The 25,497-nt window shown below is 39.4% G+C and overlaps 1 protein-coding gene across 3 annotated transcripts; it reads left to right on the top strand.

Annotated features, from left to right (window-relative positions):
* The first annotated feature begins 255 nt into the window (after nt 1-255).
* Nucleotides 256-21,770, top strand: MDM1 (Mdm1 nuclear protein). Of its 3 annotated transcripts, XM_038154656.1 has the most exons (15): nt 841-972; nt 1,439-1,544; nt 2,702-3,054; nt 3,469-3,585; nt 5,425-5,568; nt 7,104-7,237; nt 9,366-9,465; nt 12,615-12,653; nt 13,019-13,194; nt 13,571-13,852; nt 15,599-15,744; nt 15,866-15,966; nt 16,868-17,108; nt 18,176-18,244; nt 20,448-21,770. In XM_038154656.1, exons 1-15 carry the CDS (start codon nt 955-957, stop codon nt 20,552-20,554), a joined length of 2,133 nt encoding a protein of 710 aa, XP_038010584.1. In that variant the 5' UTR covers nt 841-954; the 3' UTR covers nt 20,555-21,770. The 3 variants fall into 3 exon arrangements, with proteins under 3 accessions (XP_038010583.1, XP_038010584.1, XP_038010585.1); XM_038154655.1 differs by lacking the exons at nt 841-972; nt 12,615-12,653 and adding an exon at nt 256-509; XM_038154657.1 differs by lacking the exon at nt 12,615-12,653 and having other exon boundaries at nt 20,448-20,584.
* Nucleotides 21,771-25,497: the final 3,727 nt, after the last annotated feature.

The raw sequence follows: 25,497 nt of genomic DNA, 5'->3' as shown, positions 1-25,497 counted from the left end.
AAGAACATTTTACTTTGCTTGCAAGCGTTTCATTACAGATCAGTGCTCTCCCCTGCCTCACATCGACAGTAACAAATCGTTGCTCACAAGTTATACAGGGTCCCAGCGGAGCTGAACTCTGCTTGAGTTGAGTGGGTCTGGCACTGACATTACCCCTGCGCCTGGCAGAGGCAGGGGGGGCAAAGCCCTCGGGCGCTGGGGACAGGGAACACGGGGAGGGCGGCTGGGCAGCCACGGGCAACAGGGAGCGTAAACACATCGCCGGGCCGTTCTTGGGCGGTACGTCCATCTCTGCACTTTTTTTTACCACGCTCTCCGTTCTTTTTAATGTGATACAGTCAAAACCAGTCAGGATGGAGATTAGCAAGGGGAAGGCAGTCAGAGAAGCGACCCCCGAGGGGAGATCTGAGCCAGAAGGTGGATTAGGATCTCCTGACCGGGTGGCGAGGTCGGGTGAGGTGGCGAAGGCAGACCGGCAGCTGACACGCCATCGCAGAGGCTCCAGAAGGGTAAGAAACTTGTTTTTTTTCCTTTCTCGAAACGCTCTTTTTGTAGCAGCATAAAGCTGCGTGCGTGGACACGTGATTTTTTTGTAACCAGGCGCCCAAGATCCCCCAGGCCTTGCGATGCACTAACACCGGGTGCTTCCCCGTTGTGCTTCCCCAGACGCACAGCGCGGCCGCGCAGCACCGTTACCGGGGTCAGTCTTTTAACGTGGACAACACGGCGGCAACAGCCCCGGCAGCATCGCTGCGAGCGGCGCCGGCTGCCAACACGGCCCCCGGGCAGGGCCGGCGGGGAAGCGGCGGGGCCGGGCCCTCCCCGCCCGCCCTGGGCGGCCGCCGCGCAGGCGCCCGGCGGGCCGAGGGGAGGGGAGGCGGGCCGGGCCGGGCCGGGCCGTGCCGGGCCAGCAGCGGGGCTGGGGCCCGGCAGTGCGGTGGCCGCGGCTCCACCATGCCCGTGCGGTTCAGGGTGAGCCGAGCGGGAGCGGGGCCCGGCGGGCCGGGCACGGCCCCGGGCGCAGGGACGGCAGGAGCGGGGCTGCGGCCGGTGCTGGGCTAGCGGGGAAGGGAAGGGCCCTGCGCTACGGCACCGGCCAGCAAAGACAGAAGGTGTTCTGTCGTGCGGGTGACAGCGGGTCCAGGCTGTGTTTGTTCTTGAAACCGTTCACTTGAAGACATAAGATACATGGTTTTGGTTTTGGTTTTTTCAAATTTTAAATTATTTTTTGGTGCATGAAATGCTTCCTCGTTTTCTCAGCAGTACTTTTTGTACTCCGACGGGGGTGGGTTTGGAAGATGCACTGCAGCCTGCCAGCTTAGCTCATCCTGCAGCAGCGTGTGGGTGCTTTTCCTCCCGTCGGAGATGTGTTACCGGCGGGGGCAATGGAGCAGGATGTGCGCCGGTGGCTTGACAGACTCCTCTCTGTTTGCCGCAGGGACTGAGTGAATACAAGAGAAACTTCAAATGGAGAAGCCCAGAGTTTTGTAGCCCGTCCCAACAGCAGAAATCCTTGTGGGCAGGACTTCGGTCGGATCAGTTTGGTAAGTGCCCCTGGAAACTGCCCCCTTGGTTGCGGCCGAGGCCCGGAAAGGTTCGCTGTGATGGCCACAGTGAACTGGTGGTGTTTACAGTTTGTGCACTTTGTAATTAAGTTAAAAGTATGATCTTGGTCACCATTTAGATAGAGTGTGATTTTGAACTCCATATTCTTGATGGCTACACTGAGACTTTCATTTCAATTAGTGCTATTTATATGAACATTGGAAAAAAAAAGTAGTTTCTGACATGCAGCATAAACTAAGACCCAAACATGAAACACGGGTGCAGTGTTAACTCACATAGGGTGTGTCGAGGGTGGGATTGGTTTATTTGTGATGTATGGAAATAGTAACTAAAATCCCATTTTTAAGGGGAGACTAACTTGGGGCAAAGTTTGATAGAGTAAAATTGTTATGAAGCTAACAGGTACAGCTAACTGAAAGAGAAGGTCAGCCACTACAGCGGAAACCTTGTGATACTGTAGTGTAGGATTTAAGGATTGTAGACATTATCATGACAGGGAAATGTGGGGATAGAAAGCAGGAGGAAAAGGAAATAGCAATTGGGTTGAAAGGCCTGTAGGGACCTGAGGAAGAGGGGTAAGCTGAAGAGTGATGACAATTGCAGTGCTCTGAAAAAGAGTAGTAAAAAATAGTAATTATTGTAGTGGCACAAGGCAGAGTAAAAAAAAAATTGGTGCAGTTCACTGCAACTGCCCTATGCAGTCTGTGTAATTAGAGTACAGTGCATTAATTCTTAAAATAATAAGTGTTCTAAATTATGGCCTTGTAATTAGGAGCTGACTACTGGCAATAGGGTTAACCATGTTCTTTTCACTGGCTGTTAGTTTTCTTGTTGTTCAGCTCCCAGAATCAATTTGCACAGGACTGTCCTGTGGACATTTTTGCTTTATAGTTTAATCCAACATGGTTCTGGAGCACCATGTTCCTGTCTGTTTAGTGGAAAGTCATTTGCAGATAGACAAGAACACAGAATTTCACAGCCATGCCATAATTCATAGTCTGTCACTGCTCCAAGCTTTCTAGTAATCAGTTACTTTCTAGTAATCTAGTAATCAGATTTCAGTTTATTGTTGTTACAGAGTGATATTATGTCTTCAGTGAATGTTTCTGTTAAATCTAGTATGGCTTTTTCTCAGGAATCACGAGAGAACCAAAATTCATTTCCAAGAGAAGGGTACCATACCATAATCCACAGATTTCGGAGTCCCTTGAATGGCCAGCAGATTGTGATTTGAATGACCCGCTGGAGACTGAAGCTGCAGAGTTGCATACTGACCACAACAATGATACTGGGAATCAGGAAAAACTTGAAACACCAGAAGGACCCAGACTCTCCCCAAAAGTTCAGTCACATGTGGTAGATTCTGGTGGTGAAATAGCTCTTGCCCTTGCAGAGAACAACATGAAGAAATCACCCTCAGAAGCTCCACCAAATGGAAATGAAGCATATTCATCTCCAAAAAAGGAATCAGAAAAAATGGGTAATGGGGTAAGGGAATAGGCTTTTTTTTTTTTAATTGACCAGTCTAAAAATTACTACCAGTAATTTCATACCCATGCTCAGACCCTCTTGAACTGTTTCTGTCTTTCCTTGGTTTTGTATTTTGATACCCTTGTATCTTCTTTGTTGGGAAAATAATATGTTTCTTAATTCAATAGAATTTGCTCTTCCTTTGCAGCTTCGGAATGTGTCATCACTGCTGATTCCAATTATACAAGGATTTATCCAATAATATATAGATTTTTGGGGTAGTTGACTATAATGAGAAAATGTACTTTTCATTCATTTTGTTCTTGAAACCAAAATCCAAACCATTGTTTTGAGAGTGTGTATTGAAAGATGTTAAGTTGCAAAATATTGCAGGAAAGGGAACAATCATTGTATTTTTTTTTTCATTGTCAGTTTCACAGAGCCCTTCAGAGGAAAGCAGATGTAAATATCCCCAGAAATTCTGAATATCAAAGCCAGTTTGTCTGGAAGAGTCCTCATGAAAAGTCACCAATACTTGCAGCTGAACAGGTAACATTAGAGAATCCAAAAAGCAAATTAATACTTCCTTTTATGTATCAGCAAAGTTTTCCTTTCAAAAAAGATTTCCTTTTTTTGCTCTTTTGGTGGAGGAATGACAAACTTTAATGTTTTTTCTCTCTCACTATGCAAAAGTGTAGCATAATTGGATTTGTTTCCATGTGATTCTGTATTGTGATCAGGCCTAAGCATTTGTTCTCCTTAGGCCTTATGTTTTGCTCTTTCTAACAGGGTCCTGTTCTTCTGTTTGCATTAATTTATCTGTTTTGCCCCAGTTTCTTATTCTCAGTCTCCATCTCTGTGCACATACACTTCTAAGCCCTAAAGTGTGTCTCTCTAGTGTTCTATTCTTTCGTAAGAACAGCTTATGTTTAAAAGTGGAGTTTTCTGGTTTTAAGATACTCTTGTGACATTTTAACACATCTCATGAGCTTTTGGACTTTGTAGGGTTGAAAATGCTGCTTTTTCTGGTGAGACAACAAAGAGTAACTGAGTGTGAGACTGCTTTGTGTTTTCAGTTAACTTTTACTGGGATCTTAGGAGACTCAGTCTTTTGGTCATTCTACAGTGTAAAGCTGGCACTTCTGCATTTGTCTTCTCTTTCTTCAGTAACATCTTTGAGAGGCAATAAATGCTGATAACTAAGATAATCACTATTCTTTTTCTGTTGGAGTACCAAGCAAGTGGATTTGCTGCAGGATATGTTTCCCAGCAGCCCCTTATCCAATGAAAACTCACTGAAATACATGATAGTAGTATATAGAGAAGCCAAAGGACCTTTTGAGGAAGAGGCAGTTTCCAGAAAGTCACCTTATGGAAAAAGTCAAAGAGAATTCCATTTGATTCTGTGTGCACTCAGTTTGATAATTTCATTATTAATGCTTGTGAGCACTGTGCTTTTTTTAGAAGAAAGACTTTTTTTTCGCAGCTTACACAGAAGAAGAAGAAGAAGAAGAAACAGTGAGAATAATATCCACACACTATACATGTGTGGATAAGAAGAACCTAGGGAAAATTTAATGATAAAAATTATACATATTCACAAGTTGTTATTGTTCACTGTTGATAGGACTGAGAATGTACCTCAATACTGACAATCCCTTTCCCTTGAAGAGATTCTGTGAAAATATCAAAGTTATCCAAGTTAGGCTATAATTCAGACGTAAATTCTCATAGCAAATCTGTGGAAAATGCATGCTTCTCACATATGACATGGTTTTGAAATTTGGAATCCCATGGCCACGTATGAGGCAAGTTCTCTACCTTGATTTATAATACTATGTTAGTTGAAAAGAAGTGGATTTTAATTTGCCCAAGCTCTAAGCATCCAGCTCTAAAACTCAGAGCAGTTTTCTGTTACTTACGAACAAGACATGTACTGAGGACTCATATGGAAGTTTTATGGCATGCCTTTAAAAAACCATGATCCTACATACAGCTCTGAAGGTGAACAAAAAAGAAAATAAACACATAAACAAAACCTCTGATAGTAAATTTCAGTAAGAACAGTGTTTGATCACAGGTTTAACTGTGTCTGACTTAGTCACTTTTAAATGTATTTAAATTTCTCTTTAATTTCTCCTGGAAGTTTGTTTGTCTACATATGCTGTGTTTTTACTGATGACTGTCTCTGTGCTCATGTGTGAGTGTATTTGTGTGAGTAAGTTAACAGATTTTGAAAATTTAGCCTTAAGGTAAACAAATCACACTTTTTTCTTTGTTTTATTTTCTTCCTTCTTTTTTCTTTGTTTTATTTTCTTCCTTTTCTTTCTTTTATTTTCTTTCTTTTATTTTCTTTGTTTTCTTTTCTTTTCTTTATTTTCTCTGCAGCTGATTTACAACACAAAGAAATCCATACCTCAGGTTAAACCTCCTGCCATTGCTTCTGAAGCCGCATATGAGAGAAATTCCAAGGGGTCTACTCCTGTTAAGAGTCCACAAGAGAGAGATGGTTCAGAAGAGAAAGAATTTCTGGTGTGTTTACAAGTAAATACTTCCCAGAAAGAAAAACTTTAGTCATAGTTCTGCAGTTTTGATCTATTCTGTATGGGGGTGGGTTTAGGTTGAAGTCATTCAATCTTGCTAGTGACACTGGACTCAGTAGTGACTTCTGTATAGCTCTGCTCTTTGGAGACTCAGTAGTGGGTCCTCTGTAAAGCATTTTTTTCAGTTTTAAGTTTCTGAGTTTTGAAGTGATTTTATTTTTTTGTTTTTGTTCCCAATTGACACTTTATTTTTAGTAGCTAGGATAGTTTTTGCAATCTAATTCTCTGATTTGTACTCTGATTGGTACTAGTGCTGTATCTTGGTGTGCAGTAGGGCTAGATGGGAGGTATGGAACTTTTTGAATGTCATAAATCAGAGATATGAATTTTCTCCCCACAGTGGCAAGCAGTGTCTCTCTGTTCTTTCCATGTCACCTGACTTTGCTTCCACTGGGCTTCCGTCTTCCTTTTTTTGCCTTTCTGAGTCAGCTCCCTTATGACCTGTTCCAAAAAGCTATCATTCTGGTTCTTAAGGAATCTTCTGGCCTGGGTTGTACCAGCTGTGTGATGCTCCCAGTTAATCTCAGTCTCCTTACCACCCATCTCTGTTGCTGATAGAACAGAAAGGGCCATTGTGAGACAAGGTGTTCATTAGGACCACTGCTGGGCTAAAGGTGTACTTAGCATGCAGTGCCTTGGCTTAAACTAAACCATTGGTACTTCTGAGGGGATTGCTGGCTCGGAGGTTTTATCATTAAAACTCAGATCTGCCCAGTTCTTTAGATCCCATCTGGGGATGAGAAAATTTATGTCCACTTTTCCCTCTTAGTAGATGTGAAAAAAGCTTGAAAAGCCTGAGGTTTTCAGGAAGAATTTATCTGCATTTAGTATTGGAATTTCAGATAATGTTTTGAGAACAGCTAATAAATGTAGTAAGAGGAGTCATGAAAAGGGAATTTTTGTGAAAATGCCTAAAAATTTGTTTATACCAATACCTCTTCTCTGATGAATATATTGAAAAGGTTTTGGGGGATTTTGGTGGACTTTTAAGTTTTTTTTAATTGAATTTGAACAATATCTGTGAAGACCTCTAGCATAATCAGAAGTCATTCATTGCTTTTCTGAAAGAATGAAATAATCAGGGAAAAAAATCTTTGGTGTAAAACCCAAGCAAATCAATCTAAACATTTATAAAACAAAGTAAATATTTTAAAATATACCTTTTGAACTCAGGTTAGAATGTGTAGATACTGTATTATGTTATTTCTGTGTTTCATGTTGAATTATTTCTGTAAAGTGGTCAAAATGGATCATTTAGCTAGCAGAATGTTACACTCAATCTTTGGCATTTTGCTAGTTTATTTTTATGTTAAAAAAGAATTATTGTGGTATTCTTGTTTGTATTAAATATTCAAAACAGCTAACACAAAAATTAACTGTTTGCAAGTGCTTGATGTCAAAAGAAATGTGAGGGTTTGCAGATTGTTAGCTAATATGGTATTTTTAAAATTATCTTTGCCTTAGAGTAAGAGGGAAGAACCGTTTCAAAAACCAGCAGAAGATGCAACAAAACAAGGGAAATCAGAGCAGAAACATCCTAAACAAAATAATAAGCAACATATCAGTCCAAAGCCCCTCACTTTACATACAAGTCGTGGGTATGTATAAAATAGGAAAACCTAGACTAGTGAGTAGGTGTACAGTGGCCCAGTATTTAGGATGATGGACTATGGACCTTGAACCACACCGTGCTGCAGTTGCAGGGGCAAATGCTCCTTGCAGCACTGAGATTGAGCTGCTTGTGGGTACATCTAAACCTGATGTTAATTTCCATCTTTTTCCCTGGCCAGCAAAGTGGAAGCTTTGTAACCACTCCTGTTCAGTCGAGACTTGTGATGCAATAACAGTAGTAGTAATGAATACAACATGAATGAAATTAAACAGTGCAGTGCTGCTAAACTTTCAACTGGTGCTTTGGAAGTCGTAATCACCTTTCAAACTACTTTATCTACTGTGCCCACTCCACACCTTAAAACTGTGGTGATTGTACTTGATGTCTGCTTATTCTGGTCTGTAAAGCCTTGTGTGCCTGAGTAACAAAAGCAAACACACAAGGTAAAGAAAAGAAATCTGTCCCGTTTAATCTGGCAAGCATGGAAATGAAGTAAAATTGTATGTTATTGAGTGCTATCAAAGTATCTTTTTATTTTTGCCATATGGCCTACATTGCAAAAATTGAACTTGCATTTCCATTTCATACACATCCGAGGTATGTCAAGAGCAATAAAAGCCAAGAAGTAGGCTTTAAAATGCATAGATTATTCCATCTTTCCTGTGTTTGTGCTTAATGTATGCCTCAGCAATTGCTTTCATTCTTTGTGGCAGTGTTAAGGCAGTCAATTGAAGATGGGAGGGGAGACTTACTTGCCTAGATGCTGGTGGATATTGGGATTTGATTACAAAATAATCACCCAAAATTCTATGAAATAAAATTGGTTTATGGAAAAGTGAGTGGATATAGTATAGCTAAAACCTTTAACTCCTTGGTTTTCATACTCTTTGCAGTAGATTGTAGTCAATTTTGCAGTGAGTAATGTGCAAAAACTTCTTGATCATTTGCTGGGGCTCTTTTCATCTAAAGGCAAATTTCAGCCTCTTATGCCTTCAGTGTAGTAGCACAAGACAAAATTCTCTTAAAAATCACTGGGCGAATAGCTGTCAAAATGTGCAAGTTCTCAATATGCAGACAGGATTGTTACTTGTATGCAAGCTGTGTTGCAATGCATGGCCTGCTTTTGCAGCAGAATGACTGGGATCCAGGTTCAGCAGTATTGTGTTTTTTGTGCTAATCCATTGGTTTGGCAACCAAAAGTGAAGGATTTCTGTAAATTTTAAAGAAAAGGACACGTTGAGAGAAATTTTGAATATAAAGGGTTTTTTTACCTTCATATTTTTCCTTTTACAAGGTTTATTTTATTCTCTGACTTTAGGCTTTTATGACCTATTTCTGAAGAAGGATTGAAAAATAGGGCTTTTCCACTCTGTGCTGAAAATATAAAAATTAAGTTGGTAATGCTCTGAAGCATGGTTAAATCCAAAAATATCTTTAGATTTAAGCTGATACATCTACAGTTCAGTGCTTAAGGACTTGAAGTACTACTTACTGCCTGCTATGGGTTACATGATGTTAATTTTTCTGTGTTTGTGTGTGTGTGGCAGAAGGGAAAAATGAACCCATCTTTTCAAGTACTGAGGACTTTTGAAGATCAAAGCCACTAGCACATAGATGAATTATACTGACCAGTGTTCTGGCAGTCAGATGTTTCTAGCCCCAGCAGCTCACCCCACCCATATGCAGAGCATCTTTAAAGTGGAGTTCATGGAAGGAAATGTCTCAGACACATTAATGCCAAACCATGCATTTTTACTTAAATATACCTTCATCAGTGACTTTAATCAAAGTCCCACACTTTGCATTGAAGTAATTGAGGCTGATGTGTGTATTATGTTCTGGCTGTCAGGGCAAAAGCTTCTGGTGGAAGTGTTGCAAGGAAAAGACAGTAGGAGTAAGTACTTGAAGGACCGCCAACTGTGAATGAGTATTTTTCACAGCTCTCCTAGTTGTGTTGGTTTGAGTTGTTGTTTGTGCATGTGTTTTTTGTGTCTCACTGGCATCTAGGTGGAAGCATATTTATGATTGTTGAGTAACTTTAAAAGTGCTCTTAAAGAGTATTTTGGATATCAAACTTTACTCTTTTTTTTTCCTCCTCATTCTTGATTTCTTAGGAAGTTGAACACTGAATATAGGTCAAAATTTTTGTCTCCAGCCCAATATTTCTACAAAGATGGAGTTTGGTCTCGTATTAAGAGTAAAGCTCACAACCAGGTGAGTATTCTTAAAAATCTGAAGCCCAAGTATGCTTTGTAGTTTGATTTTTAGATGCAAAAACTTTGAATTGTGTTATTTTTAAGATACAGCTTTGAGATTGTAGTGCTAGTGAGTCAGGCTCCCAAAGGGGAGTGTATAGAGACAGTTAGATTCTGACAAGTCAGTATAATACATAGAAAAAAAATAAATTATGAGGCAAAAAATTTTATTAATGTGACCTCCAAAGTGAGGGAGAAGTTTTATTTCCCACAATTTATTTACGTATTTATTTCATACAATCAGGATCATTCAGAACAGAGTCTCTTGTGACAGGTAATGTTATTCTTGATGTTCAGCCCAGTTGTAACAAGCAGAAGTATTCAAAATACAGGGCTGAATGACAGGAGATTCCAAGGGAATAAAACCAGAAAGGACAACATATGTATCAACCGAGGTTGGCTTTATGGTCAGGCTCTGTTCAGAAGCTTACCATGCCTGAATCCATTCAAAGCAGTCCGCTGAATTCTGTCATACACAACATAAAATAGAGAATTTTTCTTGCGAGTTTCAGTCTGTGTATTTTCTTGTAGTTTATTCCGAAACTGCCATCCATATTATATGTATATGAAGTCATTTGACAGAACTGTGAAAATGTTGAGTAGCTTCAAGACTACAACATTTCTTAGCATTATTGTGATTCCTGAGTTAGTCAAGGAAATCAAAACCATTAATAGTGTTCTAAGAGACTGCTAGAGCTAGCTCTGCAACTCTGATTTCACTGAATTGACGTAGTCTTCTCCCTAGTAGAGAAGATAGAGGAGCCTTTGTGAGCTGATGGAGGGAGTCTTTGTAGGGCACCTGTGTGGCAAATACTTGGAAATGTGAGTTTCCTTATCACTTTGGACCACGGTGATGTGGAAGGTAGAACTGGACGAAATCGTTCTAGGGTACTGGGCTTTGAGAATATAGGTTCTCTTTGAATATAAGGTTCTCTGAGAATTGCAAGAGTAGTCTGGTAGCTTTCAGTTCTGTGTTTTCTTGCTAGATTTAAACTATCAAGTAATTTTCCTTTTAGCAAAAAGAAAGAATTTCAGAACACATAAAGAATCCACAATGAGAAATAGATCTCAGTATTTAAAGTAGATTAAAATATGAGATGATTCATAATCTGAGTTTGTGTATGCATGCGTGAGACAATCCATTCTTTGTAAACAGCCTCAAGAGGATGTTAGAGGACTGACAAGAAGCAATATTTTAATTTTTGTATGCATTGATATATGCATTAGATTTACTATAACTAAGATTGCAAAATGTTATGAACTATTGCATGCAGCCTAAGTGGTATACTGAATGTTTCTGTAGAATATGATGTCATTTTTCTGCCATATAATACTTTAATTTGTTGATACTGCATCACGAAACATTCAAACCAATAAAGAGCAGTGCTCAGCTTCAAGAGCAACTGAGTGGTAGGCAGCTAAAGGGTGGGCCTTGGGATATGGTGTGTTTGTGGCACAGTCAGCTGGGAGGAGTCACTGCAGTACAGTTGAGGGAAGCAATGAGGAGACTGAAGTGGGGGATGGATGTTCAACTTTACATGTGATATTTAATTAGAGTGTATGAAAAATCAAGAATTTCCCACACTGTCAAGACATTTTTGGAGTGCATCAGACTTTTCCACAGAGATTTTCTTGCTGAGAAGGGATTTGCAGGAAACTAGGAAGAAGTTACTTGGCATGTGGATGACTTTCTGTCCAAAGCAGGCTTTCTGAAGTTCTGAGTCCAAACAGGCAAATGCCGTTGTAGAATCCTGGTGTGACCTTAGCCATAGTGATTACTTGTAGGCTGCTTCTCTGCAATTTATTATTAAGGGTGCTTTTCAGCAGTTGACCAAAAAAAAGTCTTTCCTAATGATGCTTTTGAAAAATTAATGTGGGCAATTCGTAATTGCAGTTGGACTCCCTAGGGCCTGTGTCCTGCTGAGTTAATGGTGCCTGCTGAGTTGCTGAAGGAGATGGTTGTCCTTTGTACTTCTTCCCAATTCACGGGAGACTTAGTATTCTTCCTCCCCCTGCGGTACCCTGTTGCTCTGGATTTACATTCCTTCTGTTCTGGCTATTATAATTAATTTTTTATTCTTCTAGTTCAAGTGAATAATCCAGTAAATCACTTGCACATCAAACTTCAAATTCTTTGAAAATGACAACCATATCTTTTTAATGGGCTATTCTTTGGAAGTTTACTGAGTCAAATTGTGGGATGTTGGCTGGATATCCATCTGCTGCATCCAATTACTTTTAGTGGGATTAGCTGAGTTTAGCCCACTGACTCTGTTCCTTGCAGGAGGAATGATGTGAAATCTATCATGAAGGAAGAGTAAAAAAGAAAAGCTATGAAAGTGTGGTAGAGGAAATGTCAGTATTCCTTTCCTGCTCTTTGACAAATACTTTTTTCCTGTGGACCATTTTTTAGTAAGTCAGAATTCACACGATATCACAAAATTGTTTTTAATAATTTAAACATAAACTTCTTGGTTTTGCTTTTTCTCCCTGCACTTTAATTGTGTTTGGGTGAAGGACACAAGAGAGCAAGTGTTTAAATGGTCTTAACTGTAAAAGTTATGATGTATAATGTTTGAAGAGGGGAGTTTTGGAGTAAAACTGACAGTTGAACAGTTTTGTATCTGATTCTTTCAGTTACTGATAGCCTACAAGAATACTGTTGATGCTATGTCTTGCATACGATAGCACCCAGCATTCTTAATTATTAATCTTAACTTCTCACTAATCTTAAGTACTTTTCACAAATGTTCATGTAGACAATTGTAGTGTTTGTAGCATGCACAGTCAGTATTACACATACACAGAGATCTGTTGATTTGAATTTATCATAAGTTAGTGGGGAATGCATTTTTGAGTGTTGATATTTAGAAATCTAAATTAATTTCCTCAAGCTTGGCAAAAGCTGGTGGAATGCCAGTGCAGACTGCATTTGTTAGAGAGCTTTTTATTGAATCTCAGGGAGGCAGCATAGAGCTATGTTGACAGGTTTTTAGGATTCAGCTTCTTACTTAGACTGAAGTAAAGTTACAAAGGTGATAATATCACTCTTGAGTGTTGAGAGGAAAAATAAAAAATTTAAAAATAACTCTGTATTCTTCTCTTTAGGCATCTCAAAACACCCTAAATTCCATGTGGTATATGGAGGTTGGTTGCATCCAAGTTCCTCTTTCAGTGTTTGGAGCACTGTGTCTGAGCGCTGATGGAAAAACTAGAATCCAGCACTAAACTTATTCATAGATACTGCGTAAATTTTTGTGCTCATGGAATGAATAATTGCCAATTTTGCTTTGGCTTGATGGCTCAAACATGCTTACTGAGTATATTATATTTGCTTTCCTCTTCTTACACGTACTGTGGCATGCAATGCAATGTTGGTGCTGTGGCTGGCCCTGTATTATGTATTATAACTTGCTTTTCTCTTCTAGCTGCCAGTAGCTAATGCACATATTTATAGTAGCCTAATAGTGAAGTGTAAACATCTGTGAAACTTACAAAACCTTGATGTGTAGGTGAGAGAGCTTCGAGAAAGAGCAAAGGCTTACAGGCAACGAGTAGAGGGAACACACTTCTCCCGAAACCATTTCAATCAGATCCTGTCTGATAATAACAGTCTTTGGGATGTGTCCTCAACTTCCAGTTCAGAGGAAGGAATCAGCAACAACATCAGAGCACTAGATCTTGCTGGGTAAGGTTGTCATACTGCCTCTTATTCTGCAGCTTTGAAACTCAGCAAAATGCTGAATATAGGCTTGTATGGAAATTTTTTTTTTGAGCACTTCTTATAATCTAATTTGCTGTTTAAATTGAAAATACAGACCTAATTTACACTGCATTTTTGGAAATGGTAATATAGAAAGAGTCTTCACAAAATCTAGTTTGAAAATGGGATGTGCTTAAGCATCAGATAAAACTGCAGTGGCAATTTAACCTTTCACCACACTAGTTGTTATTGTCTGAGCTGTTCTTCTTGCAAAGAACTGAACTGGATGAATGTGTTCTGTATAGACACTTGTATATTGTGCAAATCAGAGGTACAGAATGCTCTGTTCTTTCTTACCCAGTGTTTCTGAAACTGAGGCTGCAGCAAGCCCTAAAGTGCTACAGCAACCTGACTCCAGAGAACAAGCTCATCAGGACAGTACAAAGAAAGACATGTCAGATGCTTTAACTGTTCCAGTCAAAAGGCGTTTAGTTTGGGATGAACAAGAAGGTACTGAAGAAAGGGAAGGTCAACAATCAGCAGAAGAGAAAGAGGAAGAAAAATCGAATGAACAGGCTGCAGTCATGGCTCAGCAATTAGAAGAAAACAATAAGGATGCTAAAGAAGATAAGGAAACTGAAGGGTAAAACTGAATGTTTTTTTGATGTATATATATACACATGTGTGTATATATATATTAAATAGTTAAATAGTTTTTGTATTAAAGAAAGTGTAAATTGGTGTGGTAGTACTTCTGTTTTGAACAGTATGATAAGGAATGAGAAGGTTTAAGACACTGAACTGGTTGACATAAGTGGACCTCTCATTAAAAATACAGGATTTCTAACTTTCCTAACTTGCAAGACAGAAGTTTCTAGACTCATGAATGATTCTAATATTTTTCTGCAACACTATGAAATATGCAGGATGGGCCTCTTAGAATAGACTGTTTATTACACAGCAGCCAAGTTCAGTGAAAATTAAAGCTCACAGTTTATTTCAAGTTGACAGTGTAGAATTTGATAGGACAGGATACATGCTAATACTGTACTTAGGCATCTATTTTTCCTAAAAAAACTCATGGACAAAGATTAAAGACTTAGGAAAAAAACCCAACAAACTAATATCCAGTAATCACCAGTGATTATGTTGCTAAGTGATGGGAAAAATATGGGGGGGGGGTGTACACAAATATTGGGAGATCAGCTCAGTATGTGCATAGTACAGTGTTTGACATTTGAGAAATCCAAATTGTGTCTAGTTTCATAAGTCTCTGGATTTTTACTGTGCATGTTTTGCATACCTTTTTTTTGTTGAACAATATTTTAATTTTAGACAGACATTTTAGACAGACATTTTAATTTAAATAGACATTTAATTCTGAATAGCTTTGACCCTTGTAACCATGTCAGCCGCACATTTTGTATTCCTCATTCCATTTTGTCTTTGGTGTTGCAGCACTTATCAAAGGTAAGAAATTGTAATTGTCTCCATTTGAAGTAATAACTGTGTATTCAAACAAAAAAAATTGAGAGGTTAGACTTGAACAGGTATTAAATGCAGGCTTTCAAAACCATCATGCAGAAACCTTTCTAAGTTTCTGTTTAATTCTAGAGATAGTCTAGTTCATAGATGTCTCTGATTGACATTGCCAATTTTCTGTCATCTTGGAGTGGGGTTCTGTGTGTGCTGGGATGTGCACTGGACTCAGCCATGCAGGGCAGCTTAATGCTTACATGTTACACCTTCTTGAGAGCTGGAAATGAGGAATTCTTTGCCTAGATGTGTCTATCATGTACTGATAGAATCAGGTTTCTCCACATTGTGGATATGCTTTCACCTCCTTTTGAAATGCACCTGGAGGCAGAGGACCGAAGTGGTAGTGCTGATTTATATTATATATACATATATAATGTATGATATATATATTTGCATCATATGATGATGTGGATTTAATAATCTAGGGGCTATAGCGGGTACAGAAATTTGGGATATTTGGATTCAGTTCCACCACATTGACTGAAGAATGTCAAGCCCACACTCCCACCTCTAAGGCAGCAACCATGTTCAAAGTTTTTCTGGATTCAAAGTTTTCCAGCCCTCCCTGTGAGCCTCTGTATTGTGCAGCAGTATGCTCAGGGTTTTTCAGGACAAAGGGAGCCTGGATTTATAGCTGGAGACTATTCAAAATACAGAAATTGAGGCTTAAGGGCTGGAATCCAGGACTCCCCTTGGCAAACAAATGTTTTAGCTACAGGCTGCTTGGGTGTTAAGGCCTTAACTGTCTTGCCTTAGGTTTCATGTAGGAATGGATTGGAAACAAACTTGAGTGCAAGACTCCTGAGTCCTTCCTTACCTAATCCTTTAATCATTACTCATTTTTTTTCAGTGAGAATGCCTTAGTATTGAACACCTCTGCAGCTGTGTCAGATTCTTCTGTATCCTCAAGGAGAGGCAGCAAGCACCCTACTCTGAAGCTGAGAGCTCTTGCAGGAACCCCGAGGACTCACCATGATCACACTACCCCAGCTGTTGGTAAAAACACTCGTAAATGCAAAGCAGTATTTCAAGAACTAAAGAAAAAAATACATAATTGAATTAATTTATTAGGTTATTTAATGTAATAAGGCATTTTTCATCTTTTCCAATACAATAGGAGGTACTGGTCTAGCGCCTGCTCCTAAGTTCAAGTCTTCATCTTCACCTCAGAGAAGGCAAAACTTAGCAAAAAAACCTACAAAAAAAGAGTCCTTCCAGGTGAGCCAGAAAACAGACTTACCATGATGAATTTTAGGAATGATCTTTTAAAGTAATAATTAATAACTTCTTTAAGAAATATTTTTCTTTAGTTGTTAGTTGCTGTCTTAAAATTGTCAGTATCTGTGACTAAAAAAGGCATGTCTGAATACTTAGGTTTTTTTGGAGTGTCAAACAAAGGAGTTGAGACTACTGGAGTGAGATTAGATGTGTTTCATTTTGGCCTCTTTGGCTAAATGCCCAGGATCCATTTACAGAAAAATAAAAAGGTGCCAGTAGAATTTCCCCTTAATGTTATTGTAGCCATTGACATAGGGCGCAACTCCAGATTGCTTGAGTTGGAAGAAATTCAAGAGGGAGAGGTTGGGTGCTTATTTAAATGGTATGTTAATGTGCCGTAATAGTTTCACTTTTCCTTTATTTTTGGGCTGCTTTTACTTTACTTGCAGCTTTCATAGTTAACTAAACGAAAAATGGAAACATCTCAAATTTTGGTAGTTTTTTGTCAAGTTGTGCTTGCGCTGTGTTGTACAAAGAGAGCTACCATTTGACTGTGGACATCCTCTGTAGTAATAGAAGCAGACACAATTGCATGAGTTGGTTATATTGTTGTAAAATCTTAAAAATAAAAAAAATCACAGTTTTAGAAAATAAGCTCTTGGTTTGACCTGATTAGATTACTTTCAGTGCATGTTAAATACTTTTTATTAGGAACAGATTTTCTTACACTCACAAGCTTGGAATACTTTTTCTTTTAATACTTGCATGAGAACTATTTAAAAGTGTAAAGTCAACATTTGCTGCATATGTGAGGGTCTGTACTTGGAGGCTGTATATGAGATGTTGTGGTTTGGTGCTTTTCTTGATCCTTCTTTTTTTTATCTTTCTATTATGTTTGTAGCCTGATGTGAAAATGGAAGCCACTTCACTCTTTAACTCTGCACCTGCTGGGCTGGGAACTGTGGATCCTCTGCCACTTAGGCAGGATCAGTGGCCTCCTAACAGGGTTGCCAATGAGCAAGTTCCTCTTGCTTCAGCCCATCAAGAGCAGTCAAAGTCAGCAAAAAGCTGCTCTGTGCCGTGCTGGAGTCCCTCTCATCGTATTCAAGGGACTCTAAAGGATCCAGAATTCCAGCATAATGGTGGGTTTTGTTTGTTAAGTCTGTGTTAGAGTGATGCAGGATGTAAATGACTACTGTGCAGTGCTTAGGCCAAGAAGTGCTGAGCTTTCTGCCTTACAGTATCTACAGAGAATGTGCTGTTTAAAAACAAAAGCTTTTTAACTCTATGGTTGGCTAGTCTTGCTGAGGAAATGTGCACAACACCCACCTTAGTTTCAGACTCCACTGGTATCACTGTATTACAGTGATCAGTTTGTTGTCTGATTTTACTTTATTAATTTCAATAAATACTACTCATGAGAATAATTTGGTTTAGCATGAACAGCTCTGAATTTTAATATTTAAGCTGCAACTGGATGGTGTGACACTCTTCCAGCTGCAATTGCTAACTGGACTGTGTAAGTGGGATCTCTATGATGTAGTATTATTTTGAAAGAATTGTGGATTTCTGAGAGGTAAGCTGCTTAAAATTATTCCTGCAGGATAAGGAAACTAGAGAACTGTCTCTAGAAGGTTTATTGGATATCGAGAAAAACCTTTTCTTGACTGAAGAGAATTTGTACTGAAGCATTTCAAAAGTTTTTAACAATGTTTAATGGTACTGGGGATGTAAATTTGATAAAGGAAAGACTCCTTGTCCCTTTAGTCTCCTTTCCAGTAAGAATTTCCATAGCTGCTTCAGGTCCCACAATTCTTGGTCCTTTGATTACAAAGATTAGCTAAAAAGTAGTATTTCCATTCTAGAACAGAACAAGCAGTTGTTAGGTTAAGCAGAAAGGTGAAATGCAGAGAATTTCCTCAGACAGGTTAGAATTTGTGCTGGTTTCTAGTTCTGCACCTTGAGTGCAGTTCATGAAGTGACTTGTAGCATGTACCAAAGAACGATGTCTTGAGAAGAATGCAGTGGAGCAAGATTATTTTACCTCATCTTAGGGTAAAGGAGTCTGGTAGAATTTTCATGTGTGCTATTTATAAGACTCTTGTTTTGGAAATAATGTTACAACATTTTTTGATGTTCTAAAATTAAATATTATCCTTGGTCTGTTTTGAAATGATTCAAAACTGTGCCTTTTGACTTTTTGTCCTAGGGAATCTTGGCAATCCAAAAGTGAGAACTTTCCAGTTGCCCCTTCGGGAAAGAAACCGTAACGATGAAGGTATTTCTTGTCCCAAAGTATTATTGTAGATCGTGAATGTAGCCTAAATAAATTTTAACTTTTGCATGAATGTGAGATGTTTCTGAATGCAGTAAGTAGTGTTGGTTTATGTGTTTGCCTGAATAGCTACAGTGTATTTTTATCAAAATAATTTGAACATGTTGAAGCTAGTAATCTGAAGTAGGAATATGAAGGTTTAGGGGAATATGAATAAACCATTAAATGTGGCTGAAAATTAACAGACCATTGTGGCTCTTGATATGGTTACTGTAGGTTGGTTAGTTCCATACCTTAAATTGTTTCCTGCCCACACATTTTTAAGCCTTTGTGTTGATAGCGGCCAAAGGAAACTGCAACACAGCGCAAATTTCAGCTGGAGTAACTTTGGTTGCAACTTTAAAGGTACCACAAACTTCAGGATAAAGGTTTTGCATCTGAGACTTTAGCCCCTGATGTGCAACATAAAATGATCCCTCTGACTTCAATTTTCCCACCTCTCCTCTGTTCAGTGTGTTGGGGGTGCTTATGGCATGCTGCTATTCTGATTGCTGTTTTGGGCTCTTTTTTTTTAATGTTTATTTTAAAGTTAATCTGCAAGAGCAGCCATTGCACAGCTGCATCTTCTTGGCCTTTTTGTGGGCAGACACAAATAAACTCTTTCAGTAGCATGAGTCAACCAAAGGCACTGTATCTGCCATACACTTTTTCTTAGTGTGGTGCCTGAGGTTGAGCCTGGTGTGGTGCTGTGCTAGTTGCAATCCACCTGTGTTTGGTTTAGATCAGACTATCAGAGCAGGTTTATATCTGAATCTGATTGCAGTTTATTTATAGTTATACCACCAAAAGCTTATTTTTGTACCCCTTGCGCTTCTTTGCTCCTTGGGTTTTAACCAAGGTTCAGGCTGATTCTCTGTTTTACTCATTGCAGTTGGCTGCAAAATATGTGGGTGGTGCAGATGGTTTAGCCAAGCTTCTGTGCAACTGCATAAAACATGCAAAATCCTGTAGTACTCTGCAGCTTGCTGCACACAGATTGCTGCCCACAGATTAAATGCTGTAGCTGCTGTTTCTTTTTTATTTTTTCCCTGTGAGCTGAATGGTAATGTATGAATTTGCAGAAGTAGGTGAAATGTGCCAGCTCACAGATACTTTGTGTGCACATATTTGTTCAGGTACAAACCTGGGAGTTATTCCAATGACATATTGGTTTGCAGAAGTGCAGTTTGCAGTTTTCTCATACGTGGGGATGTAGTTGTTACACATAGTGCGTGATCCTGCTACAGGCTGTTAGGTTCACTGTATTTTAAGAATTTAGAAACTCTGCTGAAAAGTTAATTTGAACACTGACAGAATATTGGTGCTGTTTGGATTGAGTTGAGGAATTTTTTCTTGTATTTTGTTTTGTTGGTGAGGGGTCTGGTAGCTAGTGATACAGTTCTTTCTAATCCGTTTCAGTAGAATGCGTGTAATTAAGGTCATTTTTCATAGAGAGCATCTTGACAGACCTATAGCAACATTTTAGTAATGCTGTTGAAGAATTATAATGTGCTTTATCAGGCAAGCAGCATCAAGACTGATCAGTTTTAGGAGTTCTACTGTGTGTGAAATGGGCCCTGTATTCAAAAGGAAGACCCTTCAAAAGTATATTTCTAAAGCCTGCTTCTTCTTGTCTTTGTGGTAAACTTCTGTTTTCTTCAGAAGACACGCTCCTTTTAGCAGCTTTTGGCACACTAGCTGGATTGCACAGAAGGGCTCTTCTTGGCAACATGGGTTCTGATATTTTAGTCATATTATTCTAAGGTTGTCTGCTTTGCTTGAAGCAGTGGATTACTTTCAAGAATATGTCATTATCAGAGTCTAATCTGTATAGATTTCAGTGGCAGAGGAACAATTCCTGAGGTCTTCTGACACAGGAGAGTAAAGATCAAGGTGACTTGGAGAATTGGGCGATTCCCAGGTGAACACAGGGGTCTCATTCTGGAGTTTCTCAAGAGGTGGGCAGTAACTCTCTTAAACTTACCTAACATACTAGAGGCTTCCTTGCGAGGCTTTTCTCCAGCATGTCATTCCAAGTAATGGAATCGAATGTATTGTGGAGCTATTTTAGCACCCATTGCGAAAGAGGGCATTAAAAATATTCAAAAAATGTCAGCTGTGTGTTTAATCTTCCTATTTGCTTTTTCCCTTCCTGCTTTCCCCACAGATGACAGGCTGTCTCAGATTTCTGCTCGCTCGGCAGCATCTAGTTCTCTTGCGTCTCAGATACTGGAACGAGCTCAGAAGAGGAAGGATTTCTGGGGCAAGGCGTAGTCTCTCCTTCCTGTTGTATAGAAACTATGCTGTAAAATGATGTATTTTGTGTAGCTTGTAGTGTACATTTAGAAAAATTGTGATTGTAGGTTTCACACAGCATCCTTTCACTTACCATTGATATATGGCTCAAGTTCTAGGACTTGCCATCCCAACTGAAAATTAAGTATTTGAACTGATGATGTTGCAAATTAATGTTCTTTATATCTGAGAGTTAGGTCTTAATTCACTGTGTTACAACAGCCTTGTGAGGCTTTACTTTTTTTACAGTACCATGCCACCTTTTGACTCTGAGGTAATTATTTTTTTATGGAACCTGTGTGTGACTTTTCAAGGTATTCTGACTGCAGTCGTGCAGTATGAGTGGAACAGTATTCAGGGGCAACACCATCATTCACCAAATATCTCAGTTGCTTTATTTTATCAAGTTATCTTAAGGGCAGCTGTGGTATATATATTTATGTTACTGTGTGAATTGTCAGCATAACACAGCGCTGTAACAAAGAGTTACTTTTACTACTTACTGCTTTTAACCTTTTACAAAAAATTTCTAATTTCTTAATGACACTAACATAGAGTGTCATTAACTGTAGAACAAACAAGTTTAAGAAGAGCGAAGCATTATGGTTTATTCCTTGTCCACAGGTTTTTGGCCAGGATGACTGTCAGAGTTCAGAGTGTACAGTACTGCAGTTTCTCAGCTATACTAATATGAATGCTTGTCTTGGAGACTAAGGTCCATGTTAGTGTTAATTTCAGCTTCTCTAGAGAAAGCAAATTCAGCTGCCTTAACCAGTGGTGTTCCCCAGTTCCACTTCAAACTCAGGTATTTAGGACTAGTGATCTCTTTAAGTAAACTCAAAAGAATGGTTTTTTTCCTTGACTTTTATATTTTAGTTACCTCTTATCTTAGTTTCCTGTTTTGGGGAGACTGATAGCATTATGATTGTTACAGTGAAAAGTGTCTGTGACTTATGCTGACAGCTTATTTTATCTTTCCAAGTGATGCAGACAAGTTAAAATGGAGTAGAGGAAATTGGTGGCTAGCAAGCAGTTTAGTTCTCTTTGTGTCTTCAGGTTTTAATACTACTTAATTTGAAAATTTTGTACAAGAACAATTTGAAATTTGTACATACTTGATTGCATTTTGATTTTGTATGTAATTATGTATGCATATTACTGAAAATAAAAACGGTTGTTTGCTTTGTTTCTATTTAAGTGACGCTGAATAATTTGGCAGAGCCTATTGCATTGGCACTTCTCTGTTTAGTTCTCTGTTTCACCTGTTCAGCTTGAATATCTGTAGACTTAAGAAAGACAAGATGCTACCTCAGAGCTGATCTTCAGAAAGAGTAATTTATTGAAGCTAGATATGTTGACACTAGAAATCACAACTGACTACAGCTATTTTAAATGGTGACTCGAAGCAGATGCATGCTACACGTGCTGGCAAGGCTGCAATGCCCAAAGGGTCAGTCCCCAACAAATTATTTAAAGAGTGAGTGAATTAGTGCTGTCCAGAACTGATGATGTTAGAAAAGGGTGTTTGCTTCTTCCAGAAATTGTATGTTACAGTAGCTTCCTACCAGCTGAGTTGTTTGAAGCAAATCAAGGTATTTTATTTTATCTCAAGGGCTTCTGGTATTGTTCTGTGGTGTGCACTTAATGAGTAAGTTATAATTGGTCATAAAATTTCTACTGAAAGGGAAAATGTGCAACAGCGTTGATGAAAATTTCCATTTTTCCTCTAAAATGATAGTTTTATAGTGGAAAACTTAATGGCTAAAAAGGGAAATATTTTTGTTCAGGATGGTATGTTACTGTGGTGTGGGTGCATTGATTTTCCAGTGCCTATCTACATTATTCATATCAACATGTTCTCCTTGTTTTCCTGGCCAAGAGCTCTCATCATCCGTTATTTCTCTGTGATACCTCTTAGCTGACTTTTATGAACTGTGTGCTCTTTCTTTGTTTTTCTGTGTCTGCCTAGTTTTCCTGGCTGTCTGACAGCTCTGTCAAGAGTTTTCGTGCAGGTCTGATTTTGAGGCCTGTAAGTCATAGATACTATAACACCATATGTTCCAGTTTTGCTGACAGTGTTGTCTGTACTGGTACAGGTGAGTCTGGTACATTTGCGGTGGCTCGTAGTTTGTTAGATGTGTGCAGTATGGTACATGTGTATTGATTTCTGCCTGGGAGAGAATAGGTATGGTAAAGGAGGGAGACGTTTTTGTTGCATAGGGGTACATACCAATTTAGATGTTAGAATGAAAGTTCATGGTGTCTCACACATCACTGGACATTATTTCCCATCTAAACAACTTTTAGTATGTGCCTGAAATGTTCTAATTGAATTACTTTTGGACAGAAGTTTTCAAAGGGAAGTGTAGACAAAATACCTGGTTTTGAGTTATACTAGTGCAAAGCTTCTGAAGTGTGTTCTGTGGTCTTCAAAGCTGATGTAAAATTCATGCCTGTTCTCTGCTATTGTTTATCTCATTCAAGAGGAATTTTGGTTTTTCTAAATATTTCAGACCAGTCTTCAAACATATTTCCTGTTGTGCCTTCAGGCAAGCTGAACGTGGAAAAAATGTTCAAAAGCACACTCTTTATTAATAATTACAAGTGTGTGCTGTGCACTGAATGTGTATTGTTTTCTGTCAAGGAAACTTTAGAAAAATAAGGAGGAAGGCAGTTGCCAGTACACAACTACTGGGTGCCCAGTAGGAGATGTATCTCAGGAATAAACAACCTTGTGAGCTTGTCAACTCAAGGTCAAGATTTACAAAACCAGCCCAGTAATAACTGACCCAGTCAGTAAGTGTTGAATGTCTTCAGCTGCTGTTCCCAACTTTTCACCAGCTGGTCAAGGGAGGTGAGGGAAGGCCTTATTGCAGTCTGGAACTTCCTTGTGAGATGAAGTGGAGGGACAGACACTATCTCTTCAATGCAGTGCCCAGTGACAGAACCTGAGGGAATGGCCTAAGGATATGTCAGGGGAGGTTTAGATTGGATGTTAAAAAGGTTCTTCACCCAAAGGGTGGTTGGGCATGGGAACAGGCTGCCCAGGGCAGTGGTCAGAGCCCCAAACCTGTCTGAGTTCAAGAAGCATTTGGACAATGCTCTCAGGCATATGGAGTGACTCTTGGGGGTGGTGCTGTGCGGGGCCAGGAGTTGGACTTGGTGATCCTTGTGGGTCCCTTTCAACTCAGCTTACTCTCTGATTCTCTAACTGGTTTTGCATATACAGTCTGAATTAAGTCACAAAGCCACTCAGTAAGTAATCATCTAGTGATACTTTAATCACTATGAGTATGTTGTATAGGGGTTTTTCAGCCTTTTTGGATTAATACATCCACATCTACTAAATTGTTGATGGATTCCTATGTGGTGAGTAACAACTTCTGAAAACAGGTTTGGCTTCACCAGTGTCAGGTAGCTGGAGTTCCCCTCTGCACCCAAGGGCCATAGCCCAAAACCCAGTGTGTGTTGCCGTAAGGTGAAAGGAAATGAAATTATTTACCAGCCACCAGCTTTCTTCTTCACTCAAAAATTCTTGGAGCCCAGGTACTAAAACATTCTCCTTATCTGAGAATGTCATCTAGTGTCCTGCTCTCTGGCAGATAACAGTGGAAGAAAAAGGGATTTCCAGATCCATAATACTCAATAAGCAAATCTGTAGTACTTGAGGATGGTGTAGGAAACACAGCTTCTTTGCCCAATTCACTGTGTGCTTATTTACGTGATGCCATATTGATTCATTCCATCTTCCCGTTCTGCAAGGCTGAGCTGACACCTAATGTTCTGGTATCACAGCAATTCTTTACCACTTGGTAAAATTTGTAAGCAAAGAGCCTCATCACTATTTGATGCAAGTAGAAGTTTTGCTGTGACCTTGTTGACCAATTTTTACTGAAACCTGAAGAAAAATGGTTTCTTTACCTAGATGCACACAATTGTGTGATAAAGAAAACAAGACAAACAGTTATTTTAATTGTCAGTGGCCTAAAATGAATGTCCTGATTCTAGTAATTATTCAGACCTTTGCAGACCAGAGCCTGGGAAAGAGAATAGCATGGTGGAGCTGTAGTTAACTTTTAGGTGTGCAGTCATTTCTTTGGTTTTCTGTGCACTGGAAACCAGTGGGAAAGTGTTAATCACAATAGCAGTCATCACACCAAAAGCGAAACCTGAAGAGCAATCAGTGGATGGTAGGTAAGAAGAGAACTCCAGTTTCATGGAAATCCCAGTTTTGGTTTGCTTTTTGATTCAATTTTTCTGTTGTGTTGGACATCTGGAGTTCCCTGTAGAAATATGAATGAACTTCATAAATATCACAGAATCACAGAATTTCTAGGTTGGAAGAGACCTTTAAGATCATCGAGTCCAACCCATGTTCTAACACCTCAACTAGATCATGGCACCAAGTGTCACATCCAGTCTTTTTTTAAACATATCCAGGGATGGTGACTCCGCCACCTCCCTGGGCAGATGATTCCAGTATTTGACCATTCTTTCTGTGAAAAACTTCCTCCTTGATTCTAGCCTGTATCTCCCTTGGCGCATCTTGAGACAGTGTCCTCTTGTTCTGTCTGTTGTTGCCCGGAGAAAGAGACCGACCCCCAGCTCACCACAGCCACCCTTCAGGAAGTTGAAGAGAGTGATAAGGTCACCTCTGAGTCTCTTTTTCTCCAGGCTAAATAACCCCAGCTCCCTCAGTCATTCTTCATACTAGTATTTCCTACAGTTCATCTGTGTGGGATGTAAGCTGACCTTGTGAGGTTTCTCTTTCACAGGCTGTGTCCTAGAGAAGCTCGTGGAGTGACTGAGGAAGCCTGAACTTGGCATGTCAGATGTGCTGTGCCTGGGAAACTGAAGGATGGTGCTTGGTGTTCCTGTGTGATGTCATGTAAGGGTGGAGGACTGAGAACTACATGAGCTTG

The sequence above is a fragment of the Motacilla alba genome, chromosome 1A, assembly GCF_015832195.1.
Source record: "Motacilla alba alba isolate MOTALB_02 chromosome 1A, Motacilla_alba_V1.0_pri, whole genome shotgun sequence".
Classification (NCBI taxonomy): domain Eukaryota; kingdom Metazoa; phylum Chordata; class Aves; order Passeriformes; family Motacillidae; genus Motacilla; species Motacilla alba.
This window is presented reverse-complemented; position numbering and strand designations above follow the sequence as displayed.